The 27,763-nt window shown below is 40.0% G+C and overlaps 4 protein-coding genes across 4 annotated transcripts in view; 3 read left to right on the top strand and 1 right to left on the bottom strand.

Moving 5' to 3' along the window:
* The first annotated feature begins 483 nt into the window (after nt 1-483).
* LOC115362427 (forkhead box protein P1-B-like) lies at nt 484-13,431 on the top strand. Its single transcript, XM_030056351.1, has 16 exons — nt 484-614; nt 3,574-3,714; nt 7,501-7,638; nt 7,726-7,815; nt 8,134-8,254; nt 8,588-8,693; nt 8,829-8,936; nt 9,473-9,560; nt 9,846-9,923; nt 10,009-10,204; nt 10,383-10,459; nt 10,628-10,729; nt 10,900-11,027; nt 11,933-11,996; nt 12,248-12,411; nt 12,556-13,431. Exons 2-16 carry the CDS (start codon nt 3,589-3,591, stop codon nt 12,716-12,718), a joined length of 1,749 nt encoding a protein of 582 aa, XP_029912211.1. The 5' UTR covers nt 484-614; nt 3,574-3,588; the 3' UTR covers nt 12,719-13,431.
* Nucleotides 13,432-15,110: 1,679 nt separating this feature from the next.
* Nucleotides 15,111-15,821, top strand: LOC115361409 (myoD family inhibitor domain-containing protein 2-like). The gene is made up of 2 exons (XM_030054776.1): nt 15,111-15,321; nt 15,559-15,821. The coding sequence occupies exons 1-2, from the start codon at nt 15,111-15,113 to the stop codon at nt 15,819-15,821; spliced, it is 474 nt and encodes a 157-aa protein (XP_029910636.1).
* Nucleotides 15,822-16,604: 783 nt separating this feature from the next.
* On the top strand, nt 16,605-20,918 carry LOC115361410 (2-epi-5-epi-valiolone synthase-like). Its single transcript, XM_030054777.1, has 5 exons — nt 16,605-16,762; nt 17,281-17,911; nt 18,746-18,985; nt 20,426-20,678; nt 20,816-20,918. Exons 1-5 carry the CDS (start codon nt 16,605-16,607, stop codon nt 20,899-20,901), a joined length of 1,368 nt encoding a protein of 455 aa, XP_029910637.1. The 3' UTR covers nt 20,902-20,918.
* A 3,146-nt stretch (nt 20,919-24,064) lies between these two features.
* LOC115362293 (microphthalmia-associated transcription factor-like) overlaps nt 24,065-27,763 on the bottom strand; it is a 28,857-nt gene continuing 25,158 nt past the window's right edge. The window contains exon 10 of the mRNA XM_030056156.1: nt 24,065-27,654. Coding sequence (XP_029912016.1) covers nt 27,226-27,654 — 429 coding nt within the window. The 3' untranslated portion in view covers nt 24,065-27,225. The remainder of the gene's footprint in view (nt 27,655-27,763) is intronic.

Genomic DNA, 27,763 nt, shown 5'->3' on the forward strand with positions numbered 1-27,763 from the left:
TCGCTGATTGCAAATTCCAGCCAGTGAGGGGGCAAATCAGAAAAATCAGCTGCTGCAGTCTTTAGTTGGAGAGGAGCGCTGCAAGCTCTCGGCGCTCCATGGCGCACGGTTGAACACAATTTTCCATACTATTCTGCTCCGTGATGCAGAGAGATTAGCGCACTGTACGGCTTTGCCTCCCACCAAAATGAATCGGGAAACTGTAGGCATCCTATCTGCAATAAATCTTGGTAGTGAAAAGCATTTGACCCACATCCAGGCTATGTCCTACGTTTTCCCTTAGTTTTAAGGCAATGGGGTGGTGCGTCCACCGATAATTATAACGGAAGAGCAACATTAAGAGCAGTGTGCACACAGTCCAAAGGTAAATATGTGCAACGCATTACTTTTAATAAGAGTCCAACACATTTTTTTTTTCAGTAGGAGCATCAGGATTCAAGGCGATCTGAAACAGTCCCGCATGTGAGCATGATGTCACCATTGTTTACTTTTACCTAAGCCCCGCCTTCTCCTGTTAGCAACTTGTGGTTAGCTGGCTACCTAGCGAGGCTGTGCTCCGAGCTGTAGTCTTCAGACACCACCCCGACCCAAAGATTGTCCACATCATTTTATCGGTAAGTAAGCGTTCATTCAATACTGCGCAAAAGCCGACAGACTGGATTTCAAATTTCGCCGTATTGTTAAATCGCCGGTTGGCCAAGCAACGACACGAGAGAGACGTTTGCCGTTAGCTAGCATCAGGGTGCTAGCTTTTGTTGTAACTGATAACGTTAACGCTACCCGCAAGGTTTCATCAATAATAGTTTTCCGGGCTGGTTAGCACTGGTTAACGGGGATAATGAATAGTGGAATTGTGTAGCTGATGCCTTAATCACCGCACGTAATTTCCCTATGTGATAATGTACAATACAACGCTTATTTCGTCCGCATCTGTGCCTCAACTTGAGGATCAAGTCCGAGCAGCAGCGTTAACGGAAACCTTTGCTCAGACCGAGGTGGCTAACGCCGCTGGACATCGACTCCTCTCTTTTCAGTGTGCTGTAAGGTTAGCTAACTTCATACTAAGTGCCATCACCATCCGCCAACAGCTGGTCGAGAACTGGTCAGGTGTGCACATTGCCTCGATGGTCGTTGTAACAGCATTATTCCCTTTGAACCCACGTTCCTGCGAGTGTGATAGGAGCTGTGGATCCAGCCGCATGTATCGCCACAGGGCAGTTTTTCTGAACCCAACCTGTAGGATCCTCACTGACACGCTCGCACAACAATACTAGGAAGGGATTTTAGTTTTGTCACAAGTTATTTCCTGCATCTTATTCTGAAGAAACTGCTTTCTCCCAATTCTTCCTTATTTCCCCTTATTACTCAGTGTAGAATGGGAAACAAAAGAAAGAGAGGCTGCACCTCTAGATCATCTGATAATCGGGGGGGAAAAAAATGCCTGTGGTTATCATAAAACAATATAGACACGTTGAGGGCTTGGGTCCATGCCATAAATGTTGTGCAATCATTGACAGGATGATGGGAAGCAAAGTGGAGGTAAAAAATGTGATGTGCCTTGTGATATTTATTCATATGATTTAATAATTTAGTAGGGAGTCAATAGCAGTGATGGGGGTCAGGTCAAATTTTCACCATACTGATAAACCTGCTATTTCATGCATTAAGGTTGACTTATTAATGATACTGATATTGAGTTTAATTCCAGTTTAAAAGAGAGAGAATTGTGGTTGTTTTTTCTTCACCTGACATACATCATAATCAAAATTTGTTGTTGTCAGTCTTGAAATTGCTGCTCAGTAATATGTTAGGTCTTGGTTAAGAAAACATTGAAGACCTTAAGTTCATCATGGCAAATTGTGGAGACTTGAATGAATCTAGGCTATCTGCTTTTTTATATATATATTTCAACATCAGTGATTGAAGAGTCTGACTTTTGGGATTACTGAGAGGGAGTTATGGTTTATACTCTGTTGGCATAAGTAGCTATGCTATGTGTGAGACAGCACTGCTGAACTCTAGTTTTGAAAAATCTTTGAAGTTTACCAGGATGGGAGGTGGATGTTGACAGCTCTTTCATACAGCGGGGCCTCTTGAAGCCTCTTTGCACTGTTTCCTTTACATTCACTGAACAGCGGTAGCCCCCACAGCTGGAAAATCACCCCTACAGTGAGAAAAATGTAAATACAATGAAAATCCATCTTTTGGTCTTATTGCTCACCCTGCTCTAAAAATAGCAGTTGCATGGCACCATAACTGTTATTATAGCGGCTGTGTTTAAGTGACTACACATTTGGGACTGACCCTGGGGTGGGGGCCAATGGGTGAGTTTGGGTCTTACAACCGAAATTACCCCCACCCCCAACATCTACAAAACTTTCTGTGGAAAACAAAGCTCTTTGTCTACACTTCCAATCCTAAAACTGAAAGTAAACAGACTGGTAACCTCACCAACGGCAGCCGCATGTGACAGAATAGGTTTTTGTTTGAGTCACAAAGATATAGGCTGATTTTAACCAACTACATAACAGTGTGAGTGAGAATCTGCTGTAGAGCTCTTTATCAGTCAGTGAGACCTAATCTGCTATTAATGATGACTTAAGGTATATTTCCTTTTGGCATGAGATTTTGAGTCTGCTTGAGACCCACCTTTATGCTGAAGGCAGGCACACTGAAAACAATAGAAATAAAGTAAAAGAAATATAATTCAAGTATTATTTTTTTTCCCTCCAGGTTGCTGCTAGTTGCCCAGTTGAGTTGTACTTTTGGTCTGAATCAGTCATCAGTTTGTTTGAAACTTATTAAAATGTGTGCTATTGTTGAATTGAGCCTAATGTTTGACGTAGTCTCCTTGTGATGTCTAACCGTCACTGGTTGATTTCTTTATATGGTAATGATGGAAGGCTGTTCTTGAAACTTATAGCATTATGCTTGAGGCAAAATAGCCTGTTTCAGTTTAGTGTAGGATCACCCACCAGCAGTTTCTGCCTGCAGATTTCCATCTGCTCACATTAATCGTTTGCCTTCTTTATTTACTTTTGTTTATGCTGCATGGCTTTTGACTCAAACACTCCCAAGCTGTATACATAAAAGCCTACTCTTGCATTGTACTACCTGCCAGAGACGTTTATCGCACCACCTGGTTAATGGTAAATTGTTCCAGAAGGAAGATGTGTTTGCACATAAACACGGACCCAGGGCCCCTGTGTTTACAGTAGTCATGGCAGCCATCGGTTATTCAACAAATAGACCTAGCATGTTCTTCTCTCGCTTGTAGGGAAGAATGTGTCTTTGTTGCTCTGCGAATGTAGTTCTCAACTTGTAGCACTCTAAAAACTGACAGTAAAGTTTTTATTTTTCAATGTGTAACTAACTACATTATAGAGCTGTTTCAGAGAGAATATTGGATAAGGGTATTAGGTTTTGCTTGGGGAATGGACCCATCCTATGAAACTGTGTAGTACTAGCCTTTTAAGAAGGTGGAAGACATTGAGTTCATCCGATTGATTGTAATTCATTATATTGTACCCATCATTTCCAGTTGATTTCATTTGCACTTATTTCCTTTCCCAGGTGAGTGAAGTCCAGATGCATGAGTCTGGGTCAGATCAGACAAGCCACGCCAGCGCAGCTATTCAGACAGAGAACGGGAATAATACTGAGAATGAGAATCGACTGAGCAACAGCCAGACTCCTCCTCCAGAGGCACCCAGGGTCAGTCATTCCCACCAGCAGCAACTTAACACTGTTTCAGTCCAACATCAGTTTCAAACGTGTCATTTTTTTACAACTGCAGTCCTCCCATGGTGTGTGAACATTATAGGCATGGTGATAATATAGTGCATTTCCGGTGGTTTTGGGAATGTTGCTATTGTCACTGTAGTGGGATTTTTTTTTATTATTGCTGATATTGCAGGTGGTAAAAGTAACAGTCACAATTCAAACAAACTTTTTGTGCCCTGACACAAACAGGCCAAGACTTTCTTGATGTTGTCATTAAGAAATAAATCCCAGAATACACCCAGTTGCAGTGAATGGAAGACACAATTTGGGAATTTGTGAACACAGTTTTGGTACCAACAGTGGTTTTATGAAGATCGGATGCATACTTTAGCTCATTCACTGAAGTATTGAGTGGCACAGAGATTATTTTCAACATCAAGGAGTCAATAAATAAAAGTTATATTTCATTTTATATGAAAAGACTTCAGGTATTGTTTCAAAGTAAAGCTATGGTTTTCTGTGTTTAAAGTACACAGTGTTTTTTGCATGTTTTATCCCATTTACTGCCATTCATGTATACTTTACATTACAAATGACCATTTTCCAAAACACGCTTTTTGGATGAATCTATTTTTCATACTTTCCCCAGACATTCATTTCCAGTAATTTTCATGTAGGAAATTTGTTTTTCATATTTATCTTACAGCTTCATTCTGCTTTGTATCCTTGACACATAAATTAAGTTGACCATGCCTGGAAAAACCTACCCCTATTTTTTCCCATTTTCACTCTGAATGGAATCATAATTACCACTGAAGCTGGATGGATATTTTGTTTACGCCTCAGTTTGTTTTGTTTGTTTGTCTGTCTATTAGCAACATAACTGCAAAACTAATGGAGGGATTTGAATGAAGCATCAAGTAGGGAGCTGATTAAATACTGGAGTTTATAGGTGAAAGGTCGAAGTCACCCAAAGGTCAAAATTCACATTTTGGGCAAAATGTCCAGAGCGAAGTATCATAGATACTAGATGCAATATGTGGATGTGGGGGACTGTTCAGCATGGTGGGGGTTGCCTTCTCCCAAGTTTACTAATTGTGAATTGAAAAGCTCACAGCACCCAAATGTTGATAGGACAGTCAGCAACACTGTGAGAGAAAATTGTAGGTATTGACTTCACAGTTTTAGTATAGTCTTTGCAGTTGATTGCATGTTTGTTATGAGGCATTGGCCAACAGATGTGTTTGTGGAGAGATATTTCCTACCATAGTCAGGAAATGTGTTTGTAGTGAGTAGGAGCAATGGGTGCAACACTTATTCATATATGAAATTGTGTATATTGAGACATATTTTCACTATTGATGCCTAACCCCTTCCCGAAGGCCTCACTAGAGGTTTAGTTACATATAGCTCCCTAACAACCTGTACACTGAATTAGTAAATTAGTAACTCTCATACCAGCCTGACAGCCACATTGAGGCTTACATAAATACTTGCTCTTAAAGTTATTAATTTCTCTGGTGCAGCTGCTCTTTTTTAATTAATGCATGAATAAGAATTTAGTAAATATTTATGTTACAGTTACACCTCCTTTGGATTTATATACAGCTGGTGTATTCTGACCTTAGTTCCCAATCCAAACACCATATCTGCTCCCTCTAGTATTCACACAGATTCCAGGTGGGTGATGATCCTGGATGCTGCACAGAGAGTGTGCTTCCCATTTGAGAAACTGTGGCACTCTTGACCCAGCTTTGTTTTGTTGTCATATAAAAAAAAATAACTTCCTGCGACCCTCTCAGCTCGTTTGTCACCTTCTCCAAGCGGCGGTGTTTTTCGGCCTGTTCATATTTATGCTGAAGTGAAGCACAGGGATTGGGGGAGGTTAGGTTAAGCTCCGTTGAAGGGGGAGGGAGAGCAGATCTCCTGCTGGTTGGAGATCAGTGTTATTTTGTTAGTTTTGTTTACGCTCACATCAAGTAGGTTAGCGAGGCTGTGTTGGACTGCCAGGCAGAACGCTGTTGCTCAGCAGCACTTGTTCATCCCAGCACTCATCCCAGTATCGCCACCCAGACGTACTTTTAAATGGAAATTATCAGGTTTGTCCACCTTTTTCTTTGTAATTATCTGAGTGAGATCATGCTACCAGGCTATTTTTAATCAGGATTTAACAATTTGCTTTGTTGAGAGGTGTGATTCTGTCTGCCAAAGTAACCATGTGTACTTGTTTATTTTAGTCATTTTTTTCTAGAATTTTATCTTCTCTTATTAAGTCTTCAGTTGGGTTCATTACCAAGCCTGTATATTTTTATGCATGATGCACCACTCTTTTTTTAGGCTTCTCTCATTAGGACTTATTAGTCAGTATTGTAGGGAAGGCAGATTATATTTTCGGCAAGCTTTGTCAGCCTTTTCTTTTCACTGTCAGTCATCTCAGAGTTCACAAGACCAGTCTTGCGGGAACAGAGCTGTGTTTACAGTCTGTTGCTCACTAGTATGACTTTCGACAATAACAACAACAGAAGATGTTTGGACTTGCTGGCTGCCATAGCAACAGGGATTAGGCAAAGGCTGTTGTTGTGTTGATGGTGTCCACAGAAAAATAGAGGGGCCAACTGGCTGTCTGTGGGATAGGCCTATTTTCATTGCTTTGGTGGCCACCTCTGCAGGATTGAATTTCATAAGAAAGGACAAACTCAGAAGCAATCATCTGTTATTGTTAGCCCAGAGCCTCTGTGAAATTCGCTGTCAGTTTGTTTACCCGATCCAAAACAGACTCGGCCTTGGAGAGAAATGTTTGTTTGTGGTGCAGACCTTAATTAAAATACGAGTCTCAAGTTCTGTTTTCGTAAACATGCTCTGTATGCTTTTTTATTCATTATTTATATCTCTATGCAACTTTGATTACTCTGTTTATGTTTACTGTAAACATCCCTAGAGCTGTGAGTGCTTGACATTGAGGGGGAGGGTGTGGTAATTGCTGGGTGCCTAGCAGAGAATGTTGTTGTTGTTGTTGTTGTGCTAGTTGTTGTTGTTGTTTTGATGGAGTTCTAATTCCCCTGAGACACCACTGATGTTGTTTTTCTTGTGTCTGATTTATTTTTAGCTGAAACAACAGTAGAACCCATTTTAACTAAACTGACCAGTTTACTGAGGGGGAATAATGAATAAGCAGTATTGCAGCTTGATGTATATGTACTTATTATTTTTATCAGATTGAGAAAGAGGTGAAGTGTATTTGGTTCTTAGTTTAGTTAAGTCCATGTATCAGTCCTGTGGTATCTTTTGGGGATATTTTTATGCTCTCCACAACATTTTCAGTTTCAACGATAGCAACATGGACACACATACACACACATGAATACCCTCACACACGCAGAGAGTTACATATCTTGTGACTGTGATTTGTTGCTTTTCTTTTTTGTAGCTGGAATGTTTGTGTCCTTTTATTTGCTCAATAAAGTACTCTGTTCCAAGCTTGTTTTGAGAAAAGTGCCTCCAAAGAGTGTTTTTTTTGTTTTGTTTTTTGTTTTTTGTTTTTTTTTGCAGTTTTTCCCCTTTGTTTTGGTTTTGTTTGGGTGTTTTTGTTTTGGTTTTGTTTGGGTGTTTTTGTTTTGGTTTTGTTTTTGTTTTGGTTTTGTTTTGTTTTGTTTTGTTTTGTTTTGTTTTGTTTTGTTTTGTACTGTTTTGTACTGTTTTGTACTGTTTTGTACTGTTTTGTCTCTCAGTGTAATGGATTTTGACTCGCCTGTTTTCACTGGTGTGTGGGTGCTGCAGGTTCCAGTGTCGTTGTCCATGATGACCCCTCCAGCAGAGGCTCCTCAGCAGCTGCAGCTGACGCCCCAGCAGCAGATCCTCAATCCTCAGCAGCTCCAGGTCCTACTCCAGCAGCAGAAAGCCCTCATGCTGCACCAGGTAGTGTGCGTTTGATGCAGTTATATGTTTATCTGTCGAAAACCACACTGAAAACATGAAACTAAAGTTTGTTTGACATGTCTGCAGCAACAAATTCAAGAGGTCTTCAAGAATCAACAAGAGCAGCTGAATTTACAGCTGCTACAACAGAAGAACACTGGGATCGTTAGCCCAGAGGTAAACTTGAATTATTATAGCAACATATATTGTGCAATAAGTCTAAACATTTCCATTGTTAGGAACAAGTCTAATCCAGTTCAACCAGCTATGAAAGTTAAATGAAAGAAAATGAATGCATTCTCAATTACATCATTACAGATTTAACTGGGGGCAAAGTAATTTTCTTTAATAAGTTTTAGATCAATTTAGATTTAGGAATAATTTTCCTTGAATCAAAGCTACTGTTACCACAACACAGGACAAATAATTAGGTGTATGAGGAACAAGGAAGCGTTGATTTACGAATGTGTGTGTCTTCACATTCTGTTGTCACAGCTGACAGCCCAGCAGATGGCCATCCAGCAGCAGCTCCTTCAGGTCCAGCAGCAACATCTCCTCAACCTGCAGAGACAAGGCCTGCTCTCTGTCCTTCCCACCAGTCCCACCACAGCCCCAGGTATGCCGCGCTCCTTCATTCTTTACTGCATTTCAGTTTTAGTACCACATTCTCTGAGGGCTTACTGCAGAGGGAGTTCAACCTTGAAGTATGGTAGCTATATGACGTTTGTGCTAGACGACATTTGGAGCATTTAGGGTAGGTATAATATAAATCAGCAAATATAAAGCCTTGTAGGTGTGGTTCAGTATAAATATGTGCTGGAGAGGACAAAAACATGATTATAACCTAAGTAGGTTGATGTTAATAAACCATAGCAGTCTGGAGGGTAGCTTAGTGGACTATATCACAGTTGCTGGCAGCTTCTAATCTGTGGTATGTGTGTAATTTCAGGCTGTGAGAATGGTAGCAGTTTGTCCTCTGCTGGAGACACCAGGGAATCTTCCTGTCAACAATCCACCACCAATGGGCATCACATGCTCTCGAAGAAGAAAGACAGGTCCTTTTAACAATTTAAATAAGAATTTTAATGTCTACCATCTTGCTACATATCCTGCTTTGATTGCACTTGAGCTTTTCAGTCATGGTCAGACATAGATGTGTCATTAATGGTGTATTGTTGCATTCCTTGCAGTGGTTCACTGGATGATCACACACAGACTAGCCATCCTTTGTATGGCAATGGCATGTGTAAATGGCCTGGCTGTGAGACTGTCTTCGGAGATTTTCAAGCGTTTCTCAAGTGAGTGGGGAAGTCTCAGCATTATTTCTATCAGGATGTGCATGGCTATATTAAGGACTCAGGATATTTTCATCTGCATGTGCACACAGAAGTTAGGCAAACATAGAACTGGAGGTTGGTTTCATAACATTAGTGGGTTGCAGTGTAACTAAGCACGGGGAGTTAATTACTGTAAGTTGCATCATCACATTAAGTATTATTTCCCCTAACTTCACAATTATTTATGAAGACAAATTTTCTATCTGTTGTGCTGTAGACCTTCCACACAGCACCATCTTGAGATTAAAAGCAAGTTTTTTATTGGGAAACAAGGAAGGTTTCTTGAATTCTACATTTAAGATAATGACAAAGATCAAAATTGGCGTGATTGTAGTTATTGTGTTTTCTGGCTGTCATTTTGTTCATATTGCTTGCTGCAAAATCTCTATTATTACATTAAAGAACTGTTGTTCCCTACCAGCCTACACAGAGGTTAGCAAACACAGCGGTTGGTATCCCTAAAGCATATCATGATTTTGATTTTAATGTGTCCTCAGACATCTGAACAGCGAGCATACACTTGATGACAAGAGTACAGCACAGTGTCGTGTGCAGATGCAAGTGGTCCAGCAGTTGGAATTGCAGGTATGCCTTTGATTTAATAACAATAGTTTATTTTTGTTGTTGTGAATATTGTTTATCCATTGCTTGCCAGTGTGGGTTACCCAGTAGTTCCCAAAAAAAAAAAAAAAAAAAAAAACATAATGAAAAGGAAATGCCTGCAAAAAACTCTGCAGGTGAGAGCCCATCAGATGTTTGGAACACTGGATAATTGCACTTCTGCTCAGGATGCCAGGAATCAATTCTCAGACCTTATTTAACACAAACAGTGAGTTCACCTCTCCACTTTAACCTTGGTCTTCTCCGTAGTTGAAAAAAGACAAAGAGCGACTGCAAGCTATGATGGCCCACCTCAAGTCTTCTGAACCCAAACCAGCAGCACAGCCTGTAAGTATCATGGCTGTTTTTCCCTCTGCCATACAAATGTTTTGCTTGACACTTTCCTTATATAATATCATGATTTATTTTTCAGGTCAATCTGGCAGCTAATGTGTCCTTCTCCCAGGCAACATTGCCCAAAGGCCCTCCTCCTATGAGCCTGTCCCAGAGTGCCACAGCACCGTCCACACCACTGACACCGCTGTCTGAGTCCCCCTCAGTCCTCACTCCCAATAGCATGTTCACTGGAACCCCTGTGCGGAGGCGATACAGCAGGTCTATGAGCCAAGGTAATACTGCAGGCATTAACTATTTCCTGTTGCCAGTCACTTATTCACATGGCCTTGAAATTTTACTGTTTCCCGGTGTTTGTCTGACAAAAGCACTGGGACAAAAAAGCCCTGGGACATAATGTAAAAAATAGTGACATTCTATTTATAAATCAAATTTGTGATTGTGTTTTAACAGATATCATTGACAATAAGGAGTTCTACCTGAGCACAGAAGTTAGACCTCCATTTACATATGCATCGCTCATAAGACAGGTAAGAGTGTGCAGTGCTAATTTTAAACTATTGTAGAAATATTGAAATACTTTGTATAATATTAAGACAAATTCAGTTTTTCAAATTGGAATGAAGTGGATCCATATCTTTCAGTCATTGTATTTAACCCCAGTTATTCTTAAATGGTTTTTTTTTTTTCTGTTTTAGGCAATATATGAATCACCTCGCAGGCAACTGACATTAAATGAAATCTACAACTGGTTCACAAGAACTTTTGCATATTTCCGGCGCAATGCAGCTACTTGGAAGGTATTAACACTCAGACTTTGAGTGTCCTTGGATATTGATGTCTGTGAAGTACAAGAATATCACATTTACATCAAATCTTCATGTTGCACGATAAATATTAATGTGACTGTTGCTTGCCCTGATGCTCTGCTGATGACACGTCCTGTTTTTGTTTTCCCTTAATCCTCCAGAATGCTGTGAGACATAATCTCAGCCTGCATAAATGCTTTGTCCGTTTGGAAAATGTGAAGGGAGCTGTGTGGACAGTAGATGAAATTGAGTTCCACAGAAGAAGGCCCCAGAAAACCACTGGAAATGGGTAGGTGTAACATGACCCAGGACGCGCGAGTGCTTTTAGACATTACCAGAAGTCACATGCTTGCCATCACTTATATGGTTCTCGCCCCACCTCTTAAAGGAATACTCAGATGTTTTGGCCAAAATACCCTTTTCCTGACTTACCCAGACCGAGATAACATGTTTGATACAATTTTCATATCTGTACGTCAAGTGGCTCAGTTCATATGGGTAGCATTTTGTGTTAGTTTCGCGAAGACTTGAAGTCTAAGGCAGTCATTAGCCTAGCTCTGTCAAAGTGAAAAATAAACCTTGAAGCAACTTTGAAGCTGTCTTATTTACACAGTGTATCATGTGTCTTTGAAATACACGTCTTTGGGAAGGAAAAAAACGAGAGTCATTTTAGTCGAAGTTAATTTGTGCCAGATATTCCTATACCTTCAGTGGTGCACAGATCACTGCAATAGACAGAAAGATAAATGTGTTCAGTGGTTGTAGTGCCACCATCTAACTTCTCCTAAAATTACTTTTTTTTTCTTTAAATTCCAAGACACGTATTTCAAATTCACATGATACACTGTGTAAATAAGACAGCGTCAGAGTTGCTCTAAGGTTTATTTTTTTCACTTTAACAGAGCTAGGCAAATGACTCCCATAGATTTGAAGGCTTTACGCTAAGCTAACATGAAGTGCTACATATTGGATCTGAACCACTGGACATACAGAGGTGAAAATGGTATCGAATATCTTATCTCAGTCTTGGTAAGCAGGAAAAAGGGTATTTTGCCCAAAACTTTGGAGCATTCCTTAATTGCACAGAATATTTGCTGCAAATAAATGTGTTTGTTAGAATATTACATTTATCTCTGGTCCTTCTGTTAATACTAAATAAAATATAACTTGTTGCATTATTCACTGTATAAACAGATCTCCTATGCTGAAGAACCCTCAAAACCGTCATGGCCAGAGCTTAGCTGCCTCTGTACCCCAGGTAAGACGAGCAATAGTTCAAGGTGTGTGGCAGCATATTGAGATGTAAAATAAAGTAACATCTTAGGCTGTAACAGTGGAGAGGGAGAAACGCCTAGAGAGAGGAGGAGGCACAACTGTGCATTGTTTCTAAATGTCAATGCCTCCTAAGGCTGCAGAGTTGTGGAAATGAACAACCAACATATTATGAAACACTGTTGGAAACGTGCTTCATGCTGGTTTGTAAATACTGATATTTTATGTGTTTTCCAGAGCGGTGGTCTGGACTGCATCCCTCTGTTCAACCCAGCCTCTATGGGCAGCATTCCCATGCACTCCTTGCCCCAGGTTCTGCAGGACCAGGTGAACGGAGGCCTTGCTTATGGAACTGGATACCAAAGTGACAGCAGTGCAACGCAGTCCCCTCCACAAGCTTTGTAAGGGTCACATTCAGAAACCAAAAACGGCCACAGCACTGCTGCCCGTTAATGGATGTTTGACCTCTCTCGTTTTTTGCTCAATGATGTCGTGACAATGTGATCACAAATCTTTATTTCTTCTCCGCATGTTTGTCAAACCAGCATAAAAGAAGAGCAGGAGGATGAGGAGATATGTGAGAACTTTCCCTACGAATCTCCAGAGAGCACAGATGAGCACAGTCACAGCCCCGAGATGAACCAAGATGAAGACAACTGCAGCCCCGAGAGGCCCAACCTTCAGCTTGATCGTGTGCCTTCGCTCTGACTATGAGGTCCCAACTTCTCCCTTGCGAGGCTCCCATTCACAGCTTATGCGACTTTCTATTACCAAAAGACTCAAGAATTACTGCTTCATCTACATAACCAAATGTGTTTCTTCTGAGCGAAGTACATTTTTGTATTTATGAGGATTTTTTTTTTTTAGGTTATTTTGTGTTCTTAATTTAGCTCTCAATTCTTATCCATACAGTAGAGTGAGACCACACAAAGGCCAATGTGAAACTGTCTGTTGTTCAAAATATAGTCTTATGATGTATCTTATTTTGTAGGCCTACCTGTACACGGATGGACCATGATGAGCCAAGAATCCAAAGGAAAGGGAATATTTATGGTTAGCACTTCACAATGAAAGTCTTTCCCTCTATATGGCTGCTTTGTGCTATGTTGGGGCCACACTACCTGATTTTTTTTTTATTTTCTCAATATTATATGAAACTCTGTTTGTAGAGGAAGTTAAACCGTTGCTTTAAAATATAAATGTACACTGCCAACATGATCTGGTATATTTGTACTTAACATATAATCAGTTGATATATATATGATTAAAAAAATAACTTCTTTATATTTGTCACTTTTTTTCACCCCCTCCATGAACATTGCTGAATTTTGCTCTAATTGAGCTTGTAAAAGTAGATATTATAGAATTACCATGATTGTAAACCAATACATGTGTATGAATAATAAATTCCTCATGAAAAAATGAAAAGTGTGTGCTCTTTTGTCTAGTTTGATCATTACTGTAACATTAGGCATTCATCATTGTTTTATATGGCAGTTTGAGTTATGAGTTGGTGCTGTGTGTTTTTTAACTGTGATAAAAGCCACACCTCTCTTGGTCAGTGGTAATGCCTTCTTAATGGAGGGGGAAGCAAAGAAACAAATGGGTTTCCACTGTATTGCGGTGTGTCCACTTTAACTTGTCCACAAATAAACCAGCCTACCACCTACAGATGGAGCCTGACATATCGTTTACAAAACCACTGTGGTATGGAGAGTATTAATTGAGGCATGATAATAAAATAAGTGGTAAAATCATTCTATGTAAGTCAAGTCTGTCAGCTGAGAAATCCAGCGCTCCCAGCCAGACTTTACCTTGGCACGGCTTCTCTGTCAACACAATGCCATATTTGAGTGGATCTTAAATGTATTATGCCATCATGGATCTGTAGATTTTTGCTTCCTGAGAGGCCATTATTGATCGATGTGGAGTGTACACACACATATTTTGGGTGTGTGCATGATGTAAGGTGCCTGAGTTCAGGCTCGGGGAGCTCTCAGTTGCAGATGCTACAGTTTCCACTGCTGGATTCTTGTGCCACTACAAACAGGTACCTTTTTTTGAAGCATATTACTGGGTGCTGGGCAAAATTCATTAAGGACCGACCAATGCTGTCTAATCATAGTCCCTTATTTATTAAGGTTTTTTTTACTGTTATTTTTTGCATGATTTCAGCAGCTCCATCTCTTAGAGGAAAACCGGTTGTTGCAGTTAGTAGTTGTTGTTAGTGGTTCATTTGTAACTGTCTATATAAAACGACAGCACGGCAGGTTGCTAGCTGAGTTTTGGATGAAATAATGTGTCATTATCATCATATAAGCACTGAACTTCATTTGTAACTCGTATTTGTATTCTATTCACTGTCGCTGCATAAGATGACAACTCCTTCAGTGAATTCTGCAAATGATGGTGAATGTTTCAAGCTTGAAACATTAGGCAGCTCTGCATTTGAGGGTATGTTTTTTTTATTCACTCTATAGTCTTCTTGTTTGATTAGAGCAAGTAACTATTGCTTACATTAACTTGTCAGCAATGATTATCTTGAAAGCAGGTAAACTGAAATGGTGGTGTGTTTACTCATGGACTTATACTGATCTATCACCGATTGACAGATGGTGATAATGCCATATGCTCAAGAGTAGATTTTCACACAGTATTTATTCTCTTCTGGTTCTCTTCAAGCCAGGGAGCTACTTCCAAATAAAAGCTTGCAAATCAATAATATCTCTTCATTGAGTATAAATGGAGTAAGCTTCCTCCATTACACACTTTTTAGATCTCACCTCCCTGACATATTGCTTGTTAATGGTGCACTGAATAATTAAAATCATGCCTCAGAGAGAGCCGGTCTGAGTAACTTGCCTTGCTGAGGCTGGGCTGGATGTTAAGACAGCAAGGAGTTCTTTTTTTTTATATCAGAAGATGTGTAAAATCAATACACACTTTTCCATGACTGCAATTTGGGGAATACAAATAATAATGTAAGACAGTGATAAGGACATATATTTGAATTGCCAATAAAGTATTCTTGGGTTTACTTCTTATCCTGTATTGTCATTTTAAAGGAAACATCCCCCAGTCAGTAGCTCATTCACCCAAAATGATGGGCAGGTCTGTGGTCAGCAGCGTGCGCAGGCTGAGCACCATTTCAGAGCAGGAACCAGAGAAGCTGGATACTGATCGTACTTCCCAAGATCCCATGGGTGGCAGTGAATGGGGTGGATCCAGTTTCTCGCTTTGCTCGGACAACAAGTATAAGAACAGCAGCAGTTGTTTCACCTCTAGTGATTCCTATCAGCCTGACGCTTCAGGTATTAGTATTGCCTGACTCCTCTGAGGTAAAACAGAAAATACTTTGGTTAAATTGGGAAGCCTTAATTCAGCAGTATAAATATCAAATACAAATGTAACTGTTTATTCTAAAATGATTAAATTTTTGGTCAAAAGTGCACTTTAGATATCCTAGTATTATTTCATGAAATGCAGCAAATGTCTTTGGCAAAATATTTTCACTGATATGCCCTTATTTCTTTTGTCTCTGTTACCAGATGACTGCGCAGCTGTGCTGCTTGCCTGTCTCTATTGTCGTTTCCATGATTTTGTAGTCATGTTGCCAAACACATGTGAAAGGGCACTGAGCCGATGTTTTCCCTCATACAAATACATCAAGGCATCCAGTGAGAGGGACCAGCGGGGAAGGGACTGTTGCAGCTGCAACCTGGAACTAGACTGCGGCATCTGCAGCTCCTGCCGGGACGCATCAGAGCTCCTGGAGTTGGCCATGGAGGTATCAGAGATCTGCTATCGCTGAGGACCTCCTCCTCAGTTTTCGTCTCTGGCCTATTCAAAGAATCAACACTGCTGTAAAATCCAATGGGCTGTCTTGTCACAAACTTCACAAATCTAAAAAATGCCTGCACAATATTCAATAAACAGTGTGGGAGTTTCATTTCCTTGTTTTCTTGTGCTGCAAAGTAAATACCACCAGTGCCTTCATGCACTACAAGGGGTTTCTTTTCATCAGCTTTTTGTTCAATGCCATGTTGTGTTTTTCTCCAGCAATATGTAAGCTGAAGAAAGTCCTTCTGTGTCTTCAGTCTAGCCATGCATAGAGGCAACAGACCATCATAATAGAGGAAAAAAGCAAAAAAAAAAAAAAAAAAAACATTAAAAAACAAGCCTAATGAATATGTCTAAAATGAGCCAGGTAGATGATACGTGAGTGTGCTGAAAGAACTGAGTGACGTCAGTCCAGTTGTCCACCCACTTAAAACACCTGAAAAGGTCCACACTGTACATACACTACAAGTCTACTACTCTAATGTCTTATTTTCTTTATACCAGTCTCACTCTGTGTAAAGCGAACTTTACTGTCAGGTATTAAATTCGGATCATCTCTGAGTATTTTAGTATTGATAATATTGTGAAGGCTACTGTATTTGCATACATGAGTTATGTTAAACTCTTAATTTGATTATGCAATCAGATTTTAACTCATTCATGTGGCACCTGTTGAGCCACTGTCACAGCCATGTTCACCGCCGTGTGTATTTTTGGCTTCAGCCCACAAAGCATGAGAGAGCGGCCCTAAGACATGGGAGACCAATATTCGCAGAGCCTGCTTTTGAACAACAACAACTCTACACTGGCACAACAACAAACAGAGTTCAGCCTGGTGCAAGTGAACGGTACATGGACTCGAAAAAGTCAGTGGTGCCAGCAGGCAGAAGGAAAATTATCAGCTGCTAAAATGTAAGTAGGGCAGTGCATGGAGAGAGGGGCTGATTTGAATTTTGAACTTTGAATCAAATTGATTGACAGCTGCAGGCACTTCAGCAGCACACATTAAAAATTAATGTATGTGGTAATTTTGTTTGAGAGACTGTTCTGCAGTATGTGATGTTATGTTAACCTGCAAACACTAATGTGTCTGTATGTTGCAATATAGTGAATTTAACCTGATAACACAAAATACCAAATATTCAACAATCTAACATCTTACTTACATTATCCCTAATGATATGATATTTTGTTTATTCATCCAAAAATGTTTTCATTTGTCATTTGTTGACATGAATGGTGGTACATTTTCATATATGCTCCTTGGACAGGGAGGGGTGAAATACCTTTCTATTTTAGGCCAAGGTCATGCCCATGTGAAACATGATGTTGCTTACAGTGAGCTACAGTGTACTATCCAACCATCCCCTGTATCTTCCTTTAACATGAGGTCTGTATATTAATTGTATATTTTTTTCTGTTAACTTCAGCTATCAGAACAAGTCACATCATGGACTCTCCTGGACAGTGGTCAGCCCCATCGTATTCACCTACAAAGTTATTCAGTGTGAAAACATACTAGATGCCAGAAATGACACGCTGCTATGGGGTCATTTGGGAGACGAAGAACTCAAAGCCATTATAAGTAACTCCAGACCTGTGAGGCGTTTTGTTGTCATTGATGAGACTGTGAACCAGCTGTACGGCTCCAAAGTAACTCAGTATTTTGAGGCCAGAAAGGTTGTGCACAAAATCCTGCCTCTGCCCACCACTGAGGAGAACAAATGTATGGAGCTTGTGACCAAGATCCTGGAGGAAGTTCATCATTTTGGTATCGACAGGCGCTCAGAGCCCATCATAGCAATAGGTGGAGGGGTTTGTCTGGATGTGGTGGGTTTGGCGGCATCTCTCTATCGCCGGAGGACTCCGTACATTCGGGTGCCAACCACTCTGCTTTCTTACATTGATGCCAGCGTGGGGGCAAAAACAGGGGTCAACTTTGCCGGTGGCAAAAACAAGTTGGGGAGTTACATCCCTCCAGAGGCAACTTTCCTAGACCGCTTGTTCATCCAAACCCTCCCAAAACGCCACATCTCTAATGGGATGGCAGAGATGCTGAAGGTGCTCATTACTGCAGTATCATGGAGCAACAGAGGGGTCTTACTGTGGATGACACAACACAGTGGCAGCTATGTTGGAAAAACTCAGTTTTTAGCAGTTAATACCAAAAAACACTGATTTATCACAACAATAACTAGTAGCAAATTAGCCACAGTGGAAGGCTATATAAACATCTTTTTTCTGTTAAATTATCCCACAAACTAGTTAGTTCTAGTAGATACATAATGAGGCCAGGAAACAAGTTTGTCCAAGTTAAAGGTACCCATGTAGCCTAGTGTGTGTCTATTTAGGGCACAATAGTGCACACTAGGAAAAACAATCTTTTGTTTAAATAATATGTTCATCTAGCATGACGTGAGCATGGGGCAACATATTACACCTGCCACTGTGTACAATGCGACTTTCAAAATATTCCAAAATAAGGCTTTGCAAATGTGTTTTGAGGCAGGAAATGCATTCGACATGTTTATTAGGCCTCAAGCGTAATAAACAATGTGTTTCAGGGAGAATTTTTTAATGCAAATAAAGCTGAATGTGTTTGCAAGAAGCTACACTGGACACTTTTAATTGAACAGAGTCTCCTCAAGCTGTGCTATCTGGGGATATTTCTTTATAGGATATTATTTATCAACACATAATATATGCACAGCCAGCTCTCCTTTATGCACACAAGCCATGGCTACTAAAGTTGTGACCAAACTTCAAATCCATTAGTGGCTGCTGCTGGCCAAGTAGACTGAACTACTGAGATAGACTGTGATGCATGTACCAAAATTCCTGTTTTGTGGCATTTTGTCTCCAACAAACCGTTTTGATCACCCCAATACACTTCAGATGGCTCTGATGAAGCACCGGGGGCTGTTCGAGCTGCTGGAGGCTGAGGGGGGGAAGCTGCTCCACTCCAAGTTTCAGTCCTGTGAGAACAACAACAGCTCGGACCACGAGGACAGCGCCACAGCATCCACCCGCGTTGCCATAGAAACCATGCTGGAGGAGCTGGCTCCTAACCTGTGGGAGGAAGATCTGGACAGACTAGTGGATTTCGGTCACCTTGTCAGCCCTGCATTAGAGATGGTTAAGGCGTTCTTTACATTTTATTTACAAATATTTTAGAAGAATTAAAATGCCAAGTTATGTAATATATTGAAAGTCATCTATCAAGTCTGGTCTATGAGGGATACGGCTGTGTAAAATCTTTACACTGTGGAATCAGATTTGAATTTTTCTTTGCAATTCTGGCACAAACGTCTCAGTGGGTTTTTCTCAAGGGTGTGTCCCTATTGGCTACTGAGTTTTTGGCTGACAGTGAAAGCAAACACATACATTGCCATGTCACCACAAAGCAACCTTAATATATTAAAACTAATTCTATCACAGGAGGCACTTTGATCAAAATGAGCTATGACCCAGCAGCTTGTGTAATTAAAAATATAATGCTGGATGTATTTGAATTTCAAGGGGTCCCATTAATTTAACATTTTTGGAGCGTTAAATTAATGTTTTTAGAGTTGGAAGTGAATTTGAACTTCTTCTTTTATTAATCTCTCAGGAGTCCTGTAAAGACCGGTGGTGAGGGCTCAGTGCCACTGTTCAGGTTGTCCAGTCTGCCGAAAGAGAAACTCACTCAACAACGTCTGGGACACTGAGCTGTCACTCAGAAACTCAGTAGCCAATGGGGACGCACCCCTGAGAAACAAACAAAAACGCCCACCGACACGTTTGTGCAAACAAAGATTCAGAGAGCGCAAAGGAGAGAGCTGCAGCGGAACCGCAGAGCCCACAGTGAAAGCAGAAGTCTGATCAGTGAGAAAGAAGCAGGGAAAGCTGTAAAATAAAGGATATATTATCAAAAACGTAAAAGGCCAATAATTTGCTTGATTACACAAATAATTTGTTTGCAAGTTATAATTTTTCCTTTTGAGATAACATTTTTTGCTGCTTTGCTGCTTTTGCATTGTTTTGTTTTGTTTTTTCCTCCCTCAAACTGATGTTTTTGCTGCATACTGAGGAAGTTTTGTTTGACCTTTATGGCACAAATCTGATTCCATATTACACTAGCTATAAAATCGTTAAAAACAAATTTCTACTAATATATAATTTAGCCTCTATAACCAAGTCTCTATAAAGCATTACTATAAACTTTCTAGAGTACTTAAAAAATAGTCAAAATAAGTCTTATTTTTCTAAATAGTTTTAGGTAATAGATATTCATTTAAAATATCATGTTAGAGCTCTATAAGTTAAAATAATAACTACCATTTAATTGGTATATTATTATTACTGCTATTGGTGGTGGTGGTAGTAGTTACAGCAGTAGTATCAGTATGTTATCAGGATTCAATTTTTATTCCATTTATTATTGTTTGTTTGTTTTTATACACACTTAGCATTAGGGATTAATTTAAGATAAAAAGGGTAAAAAAAAAAAAAAAAAGGTAGTTTGAGAAACCTCTCCTTCCCACCAAAGCTCTGAATCTGTGTACTTTTCTGACTGGTCTTATCATCTTCACCCAGAGAGTGCTGCCGGCGCTGCTGCATGGTGAGGCGGTCAGCATCGACATGTCCCTCATGGTGTTCGTGGCCCACCAGAGGGGGCTGCTGACAGCGCAGGAGAAGGCCCGCGTCATCCGGTGCATGCAGGGCCTGGAGCTGCCCGTGTGGCACCAGGACTGCACCCTGACCCTGGTGCAGGAGTCCCTGAGGGAGCGTCTCCAGCACTCTGCGGGCTCCCTGAGGATGCCGCTCCCCACAGGACTGGGAAGAGCCGGTATGACAACAAACCTATTAAAGTGTAATGACAGCCCTCTGTCTTTTGAGCAAACTAAATAAAAGTAAAATATAATTTGTCAGTTACATGAAATATGTGATGACTATAATGTCTCTTTTTTGTTGTTGATTTGATAGATATCTTCCATGATATGAGTGAGGAGGTCCTTGGCCAAGCTTATTCCAAATGGACTGATGAGCTCTCTTCCTCTGGAAACAAATGAATACATCAAATATGACATGTGACACTCTACTTGAATATATGAAAGAAGAACAATGGCTTCACATTTCATGACCTGTAATTAAATAGGTTTAAGTGACAGTCAAATTCAGAATTGATCCACTAAGTATGCCTATACTTTTTAAAATTGTATTTTATGCTCATGTACAAGTACTGGTAATTTTACTTCTTATGTAGAAACTCACAAAGCATGACTCCACCTTAATGGTAACAGTCTTGAAAGCACAAGATTGGTGCTATTATCGCACTAGAGGTTACTATTGAAATACAATTTTCCTCCAGGTTCTGCAAGTTTGTTATTGATGAAACTGTCGGCTAACAAACCCACGCTTACACTGGTTGTAGATTGTCATGGAAACCTTTAAATAAAGGCTAACAGTCAAGGTTGTCTTGTGTTTTCTTCAATATTGCAGTATGGAAAAGGCAGTACACCAGCAATGTCAAAGTTGCTCAGTGTAGGAATCTCTTCAGTAGCCTACTTACACCCTGGATTTGCATACTATGACAAGGTCGTTATTAATTGGTTAGTCAGCTTTTTATGGCTTAGTTGAATACATTTGTTCCTGTTTATGGTTAGAACCACCGTCGTAACTCCAAACAAATTCAAAGCAGCATATTTGCATCAACACTCTGTCTCTCTGCAGGCTATGGTGCTATGTTTTGGCTAAGTGTGTGAGATGAGACACACGCAGCTGTTATCACACACACACACACACGCACACACACACAGAGACTATTCCAGTACTTTTCCACCCCACAAGCATTCCCACGAGTTCAATACGTTAGTAAAACACACAGCAGATCATGGCTTTCAGTGATTATTTGTAAATGTGTAAAGGTAAAGGTCCAGTGAATGAGCCTTCCCCAGATCTGCTTTACTCATATCAGCGCCTGGAGGTCCAGGACGGCCGCAGACTGGAGGTCAGCTGCCTGGCCTGGAGGTCATGGAAGATCAGCACTATGGTCTCAGGTGTACCAAGGGTGCAACACCCAGCTGGAGTACCAGGGGAACAAGGTTTATCATGTGATTTCTGCCCAATGCAAGCATCGGAGAAGGGGAGGTACACAGGCAGTGCCTCTTATTTTCCCTTCTCCTGGTAGGGAAAAGGGTCAGCCTCCATGCCTCCCCCTAGTGGCTGGGCCCCAGAAAGCCCCACACTCTTATGGGTGGCTCTGGAATTAAGCATAAAACACACTTGAATGATAAAATTCCTTCACAAGATCACATTGGGAATCCTCGTCTTTGAAGTTTTGTTTTTGTTTGTTTTATTCTGCATATACAACTCTCTCTGTCTCTGTTGTCTGCTGTTTCGCTTTATTCCATATACAATTCATTTTGTCTCTGTTGTTTACTTTGTTTTGTTTTATGATTCTGTATGTACCACTCCTTTTTTTGTCTTTGTTGTTGTGTTGTTTTGATTTAATCTGTATACTGCTCATTTCTTTCCTCTGCTTTTGTTTCGTTTTGATGCTGTATGTTCTGCTCTTTGTGTCTTTGTTGTCTGCTGTTTTGTTTTGTTTGACTCTGCACGCTGCTCATTTTGTCTTGCTTATTTTGTGGCAGTGTTTTTCTCCTCTATCTTTGTAGGACTTTGCAACTCTGCTGTTAAAAGGTAATAGATAAATGTGCACATGAATTGCTGGCTGTTCTGCACAGTGTCATGTGTGTATATGGGCTATATTGAATGTTTTTGCAACTGGATTTCAATGCCACTGCCTTGGCTTTCACTAGTGTCATGAGTGAGGTAATTTATGTAGTTTGTTGATAGTTGAGCATAAAATTGCAGCAATATTCTGTAACCTTTGTCACATTCCTGTGTTTAAACATATGATCTAATGTACTGTGGTAATACTTATCAGAGGTATCACAGTGCTGAATGACATTGATATTGCAAGTAACTCTCCTGAGGGTGCACCAACATCACATTACAAACGGTTCCAGCATTATGTCTTATCAAGAAATGTGCTCATTTTCACTGTTTTCTGTGCTTAAATTAAGATATGCCTCATTGAGCAAAAGGTGTTAGGCTGCAATACATGAGGTGATACATTTCATCATTTGCCAGCTGTAGATAAATCAGACCAAATGTTTCCCACACATGTACAAGTTAAAATTCTAGGCAGTACCAAACTAATTTTTAAAGCTAGGGTGTCATTGGGCAAAAATTCCATAAGAACCATGTTCAGCACATTGCAATTCAAGTGCTCTGAGAGAAAATTAGACTTCTGCGCCTCTAGAAAACCTCTAGAAAATCGAGCCCATGACAGGAGGTTTTAGCCAAGCACGGGTCATCACAGGGAGAGGGCGCTCCTATTGGCTCTTCAGCAAATGCACATGCACATGGACACTCTCAATTCCTGTCCGCCCTGCCCTGGCTAATTTGCAGACCCCCACATGTATGTTTTATTTTAAAAAAAAAAAAAAAAAAAAAATCAACAAGACCAGCTCCAAGTGGCTGCTTCACATATTAGTGCAACTAGGAGATTTGCTTTTTTTTTTTTTTTTTTTTTTTTTTTTTTAGATAGATAGATAGATAGATAGGTATACTTTATTGATCCCAGACTGGGAAATTCACAACCATGGATGGATGGATTATCAACTATATATCAATTTTTTGGCATGGCTTGGCATCTGCCTGTTCTTCCTGGTGCGAGGGGCTTGGACAGAGAGGGGCGGGAGGAGAGCTGCAGGAGGAGCTATTTTTTTTCTTTTTTTGTCTCATCTAGAAAACTGCATACCCCAGCTTTAAGTTTCAAGTTTAAATGTAGCTATAGATTTTAATCAGTTTTCACAGTCTCAAAGGGCTTTACAAGTCCAATCTGAACCCTCATAGTTGGTGAGGATTTTTTTTTTTTTAGCACATTTTTCGTACACTGTATTTATGTTGTGTGATGTTATTTCAGTGTGAGGTTGCTACATTGGAATAAGGACAATGTAAGGTGTTACTCTATATTCATAGAGGGAAGAAGCTTGGCCTTCCTTGGACAAATGCCATGTACTACCAGAACTGAAGACCACTATGGGTTCAAAAATGTGGCAGCAGGCACTCTTATAGATCTAAAAATGTTAGAATGCACACAACCATAGGAAAGAGGGGGGAGGGCACAATATGAACATTCAAATAGAAATTTTAATATTCTCACAAGATAGTTTCCACATTGAGTACCAATGAGTTCGAGTTCACAAATCTGAAACCAGTGCATATCTATTGCTACATTCATCTCTCCATATAAACTGTAATTACAAGAACAGTAGCAACATCAGCAGAGAAAGTGTCCATATGAACCATAGGAATGAGAATGAGTAGAACAAATGTACACCGAACCAACATGGCTCTGTAGTACCCATAGTGTGCCTTGTCTAACAGCTCTAACAATGTTCACCATGACCAATCGACAACATATGATCGCTTTTTAAATTAAGTGCCACCACTACATATGATGGTGATGTCCATTCTGGCGACTCACATTTCAGGGTCTAGAGGATTAACCCATTCCATTGGAAAATAAGCTGATTTGGGATCAGTCAAAGGGCAGTGACAGGCCTGTGTGTATTGCACTCTAAGGACTCAATACCTGGGATCGCTGTGATCATATGGGCCGTTGTTGTTGCTGTTGTACTTCATTTGTGGCCTGATTGCCATCCTAAAAGTTATTGCTTTATCACCGAGGAAGAAAACACCACTTAACTCAGGTGCATCTTCTAACCTGTTTGTAACATTGCTTCATAATGTGCATCTTTGCATTACTTAAACTTCAGTTTGATTTTGGAAACTTATTTTGGCAGTCGAAAGTGTGAATTACATTCAGGCGAAAATCTTGGTCTCGAAAAGAAGCTCAATGTTAGGATCACTGCCTTCGATGTAGAATCTGGACCTTGGTGAAACGTACAAAAATAACATCCTAAATGTAATGCAACGCCCGAGGCAGAGCCTTTCTTACAGTCCAGTGTTAATTCCCACATGGGTCTGAGGCCCACTGTATCGTCTTGTACTGACCAAAGGCCCTTTCCTACTGCTTCCCTTAGGGACCTTGCAGCTCTACAGTTAATCCATGAAGCACCAAAACACCAGGCAAAAAAACATCAACAACACACTGCACCAGTGTCTACAACTCCCCTAACATCACCATGGTAACAGAAAAGACTGTAAGGCACTTCAATCAATGAACAGAAAATCACTTGGCTAGTTGTTTTAGACTAATCACCACTACGTTATAATTAGATCACCGGCTAAAATTGTCCAAAGTCCCGCGAGAAAGACACAATGCTGCTCTACAGGCACGACTGTAACCATTGCATAGATCCACAAAATGGAGGTTGTGTTGTAACAGGGCTCTCAATTTATGGCAGGTAGTTACAAACAAAAGGCATGTTTAAGCAATGTGCTACAACTGTTAAAACAAAATATACAACCGTAAATCTTCAAGAAACTACAATCAGTCATACGACATTCTGTATGCATTTGAAAACCCAAATACAATAGTTAGTATATGCTTAGATAAAAAAAAAAAAAAAAAAAAAAAGTCAACAAACCATTTTCAATTTACGGACTTCATTCCAGTGTTTTGACAATGTCATGCATTTCATACAAAATCCCATAGCAGTCTCCTTATACTCCTTGGCATTATAAATCACATAATGGAAAAAAAAAAAAAAAAAAAAAAACATCCTGAATGCAAAATGGACTGACAGTTTTATCATAACAAAGGTGTAACAAAATATAACAATAATTTAGGAAATGGATGGACAGTATTAAAAACTGAGCACTTGCTGCATAATAATTGTGGAATATTAAAATACATTGTATGTGCTGAAATAGTAGCAGGTCTGCCAGTATTAATAGTCTAAAAAAAAAAAAAAAAAAATGCTTTGCACTGTCTTCTCCTTTAACAAAAAGAGGCAACTTGGACACAAAACTAAATAGACTCCATACAAGAATACAAAAAAACAAAAAAACAAAAAATAAACTGAATCCATTCATCCTGCTGCATTAATCACATAACAAAGAATTGGCAGAATCATGTAATTATTTTCATATGTATTATATTTGAGAGTTTTAGATCAGTTTCTCTGTTCGTGTGTGTGTGTGTCAGGGTTACTATGACCTTTATTTCCAACCTCAGATAAAGCTCTAATGCATTTTTCACCTAGCTTCATAAATGTTTCCTTTTTAATTTCTTTGTATTTAATTTTTGTTTTTATATTTATATTTTATATTATATTTTTGGCAGTAAGGAATGTATTCTCTGTCTTCTGCAAATACTGCTCGATAAAATGACTTAGAGGATTGTTGTGCTACTTTTCTCTCATTTTGGCACCGATCAAAAGACTAACACTAGACGTTATTAATGTCATTTTTTGTATTTTATTGCCTTTTAATATTACTTTAATTATTTGGAAGCAGACATTCAGTTTCAGTTCATTTTCATTTTTCAAAGCACTTTATTATTTCAAGCAACTTTCTCAAAGCTGTTCTTTTAACGCCTAGTTTTAGTCTTATTTGTTTTGGTTATTTTTAATAAATTTGGTAAGGGGAATGTGTACAAAAAAAATCATGTCTATATGGATACATAAATGATATAAAACCTACACATGATCGATATCTCTCAAATGCGTCAGTGAATAAATTTTAACCGGAAGACTGACAGAGACTAATAGCTAGAATTTGTGCACGAAAGATACAACAGCGATGTATACACATCTTAATAAGGCATTGGCACATTCAAGTTTAATCTAAGACACAAGGAGTGTAAAGCACTATAGTAATAAATAGATTTATTATTTCTTCTATTATTGCTAGTGATTTGTAAAGCAGTGCTCATCACACCACATCTATATTTCTGACCATGATTTCTAACTTCCCTAGATTCTTTGGAATCAAAAGAAAAAAGCATAATCTAACCTCTATCCCAAGATAAATGCATATATATTTTTTTAAATATAAAAACTTCAATTTTTTTTTCTTTACTCATTGTCACCAAAACATTGATTAAACCAATAAAATGTACTTTAAAATCAGTCCTTCAAATTAAGGTTCAGGGCTTGAAAAGACAAAGATATCACAAAAAACACATGACTGGAAAAGATTAAATATATGTAAACACGGAGGAAAAAAAAACAAACCAACACAAAAACAACACGACAAACCAAAAAAAACAAAACAAAAACAAAAACAAAAACAACAACATGAACAAGAGAGAGGGGTGTCCATCTCCAGCAGCTGAGAACGGGTTAGCTACTGACAGGAACAATTGTATCAGGATGGTGGGACGAACATGCAGGCGGGGTATCTTCCAGTAGGGGGTGCTAACAGCCCTGCTCGTTCTCCTCCATGCTTATGCTGCTCTTGCGACTGCTGTCCTTTGAGGCGTCTGGGGAGACGGACGAGAGCAAAGGGTCTCCACCCCTCACCGGTGATAAGGTGTCTTCCATTAGGATGTCGTTGAGTTTGGAGGCCGCCTTGCCGTGAACGCCGTAGTGACCCGGGTTGCCGGCCATGCCCCCTTGGCCCTCGGGGAAATTCGCGTGGCCCTCGCTGAGCTCCAGGGCGGCGGGCTGAGCCGGGTCGGGGGTGCAGGCGGGGTGGTGCTGGTGCTGGGGGTGCAGGGGATACAGGTCCTGGTGACAGTCCCCCAGAGCTGGCTCCTGCTTGATGGAGCGGGCGGCGAGCTCAGTGGAGCACAGCGCTGAAGACGCGATGGCCAGACCGTGAGCGCGGGCCTGCATCTCTAACTCCTGAACCCACAGGGGAGGAATGAGACACACACAGAGAGTCAGCCAAGTCAAATTCTGCACACATCTGGAATTTGGCCAAATCAATTCGACAAACTTCACGGATTCATTT

The sequence above is a fragment of the Myripristis murdjan genome, chromosome 7 (genome assembly GCF_902150065.1).
Source record: "Myripristis murdjan chromosome 7, fMyrMur1.1, whole genome shotgun sequence".
Lineage (NCBI taxonomy): Eukaryota > Metazoa > Chordata > Actinopteri > Holocentriformes > Holocentridae > Myripristis > Myripristis murdjan.

Excerpts from the sequence above, each read along its gene's own strand:
- LOC115362427 (XM_030056351.1), top strand. The coding sequence starts at position 3,589 with ATGCATGAGTCTGGGTCAGATCAGACAAGCCACGCCAGCGCAGCTATT. Across the intron at positions 8,255-8,587 it reads CAGTCCCACCACAGCCCCAG|GCTGTGAGAATGGTAGCAGT; the intron begins GTATGCCGCGCT and ends GTGTAATTTCAG. Across the intron at positions 10,205-10,382 it reads CAGCAGGTCTATGAGCCAAG|ATATCATTGACAATAAGGAG; the intron begins GTAATACTGCAG and ends GTGTTTTAACAG.
- LOC115361409 (XM_030054776.1), top strand. The coding sequence starts at position 15,111 with ATGATGGGCAGGTCTGTGGTCAGCAGCGTGCGCAGGCTGAGCACCATT. Across the intron at positions 15,322-15,558 it reads CTATCAGCCTGACGCTTCAG|ATGACTGCGCAGCTGTGCTG; the intron begins GTATTAGTATTG and ends CTCTGTTACCAG.
- LOC115361410 (XM_030054777.1), top strand. The coding sequence starts at position 16,605 with ATGGGAGACCAATATTCGCAGAGCCTGCTTTTGAACAACAACAACTCT. Across the intron at positions 16,763-17,280 it reads AAATTATCAGCTGCTAAAAT|CTATCAGAACAAGTCACATC; the intron begins GTAAGTAGGGCA and ends TGTTAACTTCAG. Across the intron at positions 17,912-18,745 it reads GGATGGCAGAGATGCTGAAG|ATGGCTCTGATGAAGCACCG; the intron begins GTGCTCATTACT and ends AATACACTTCAG.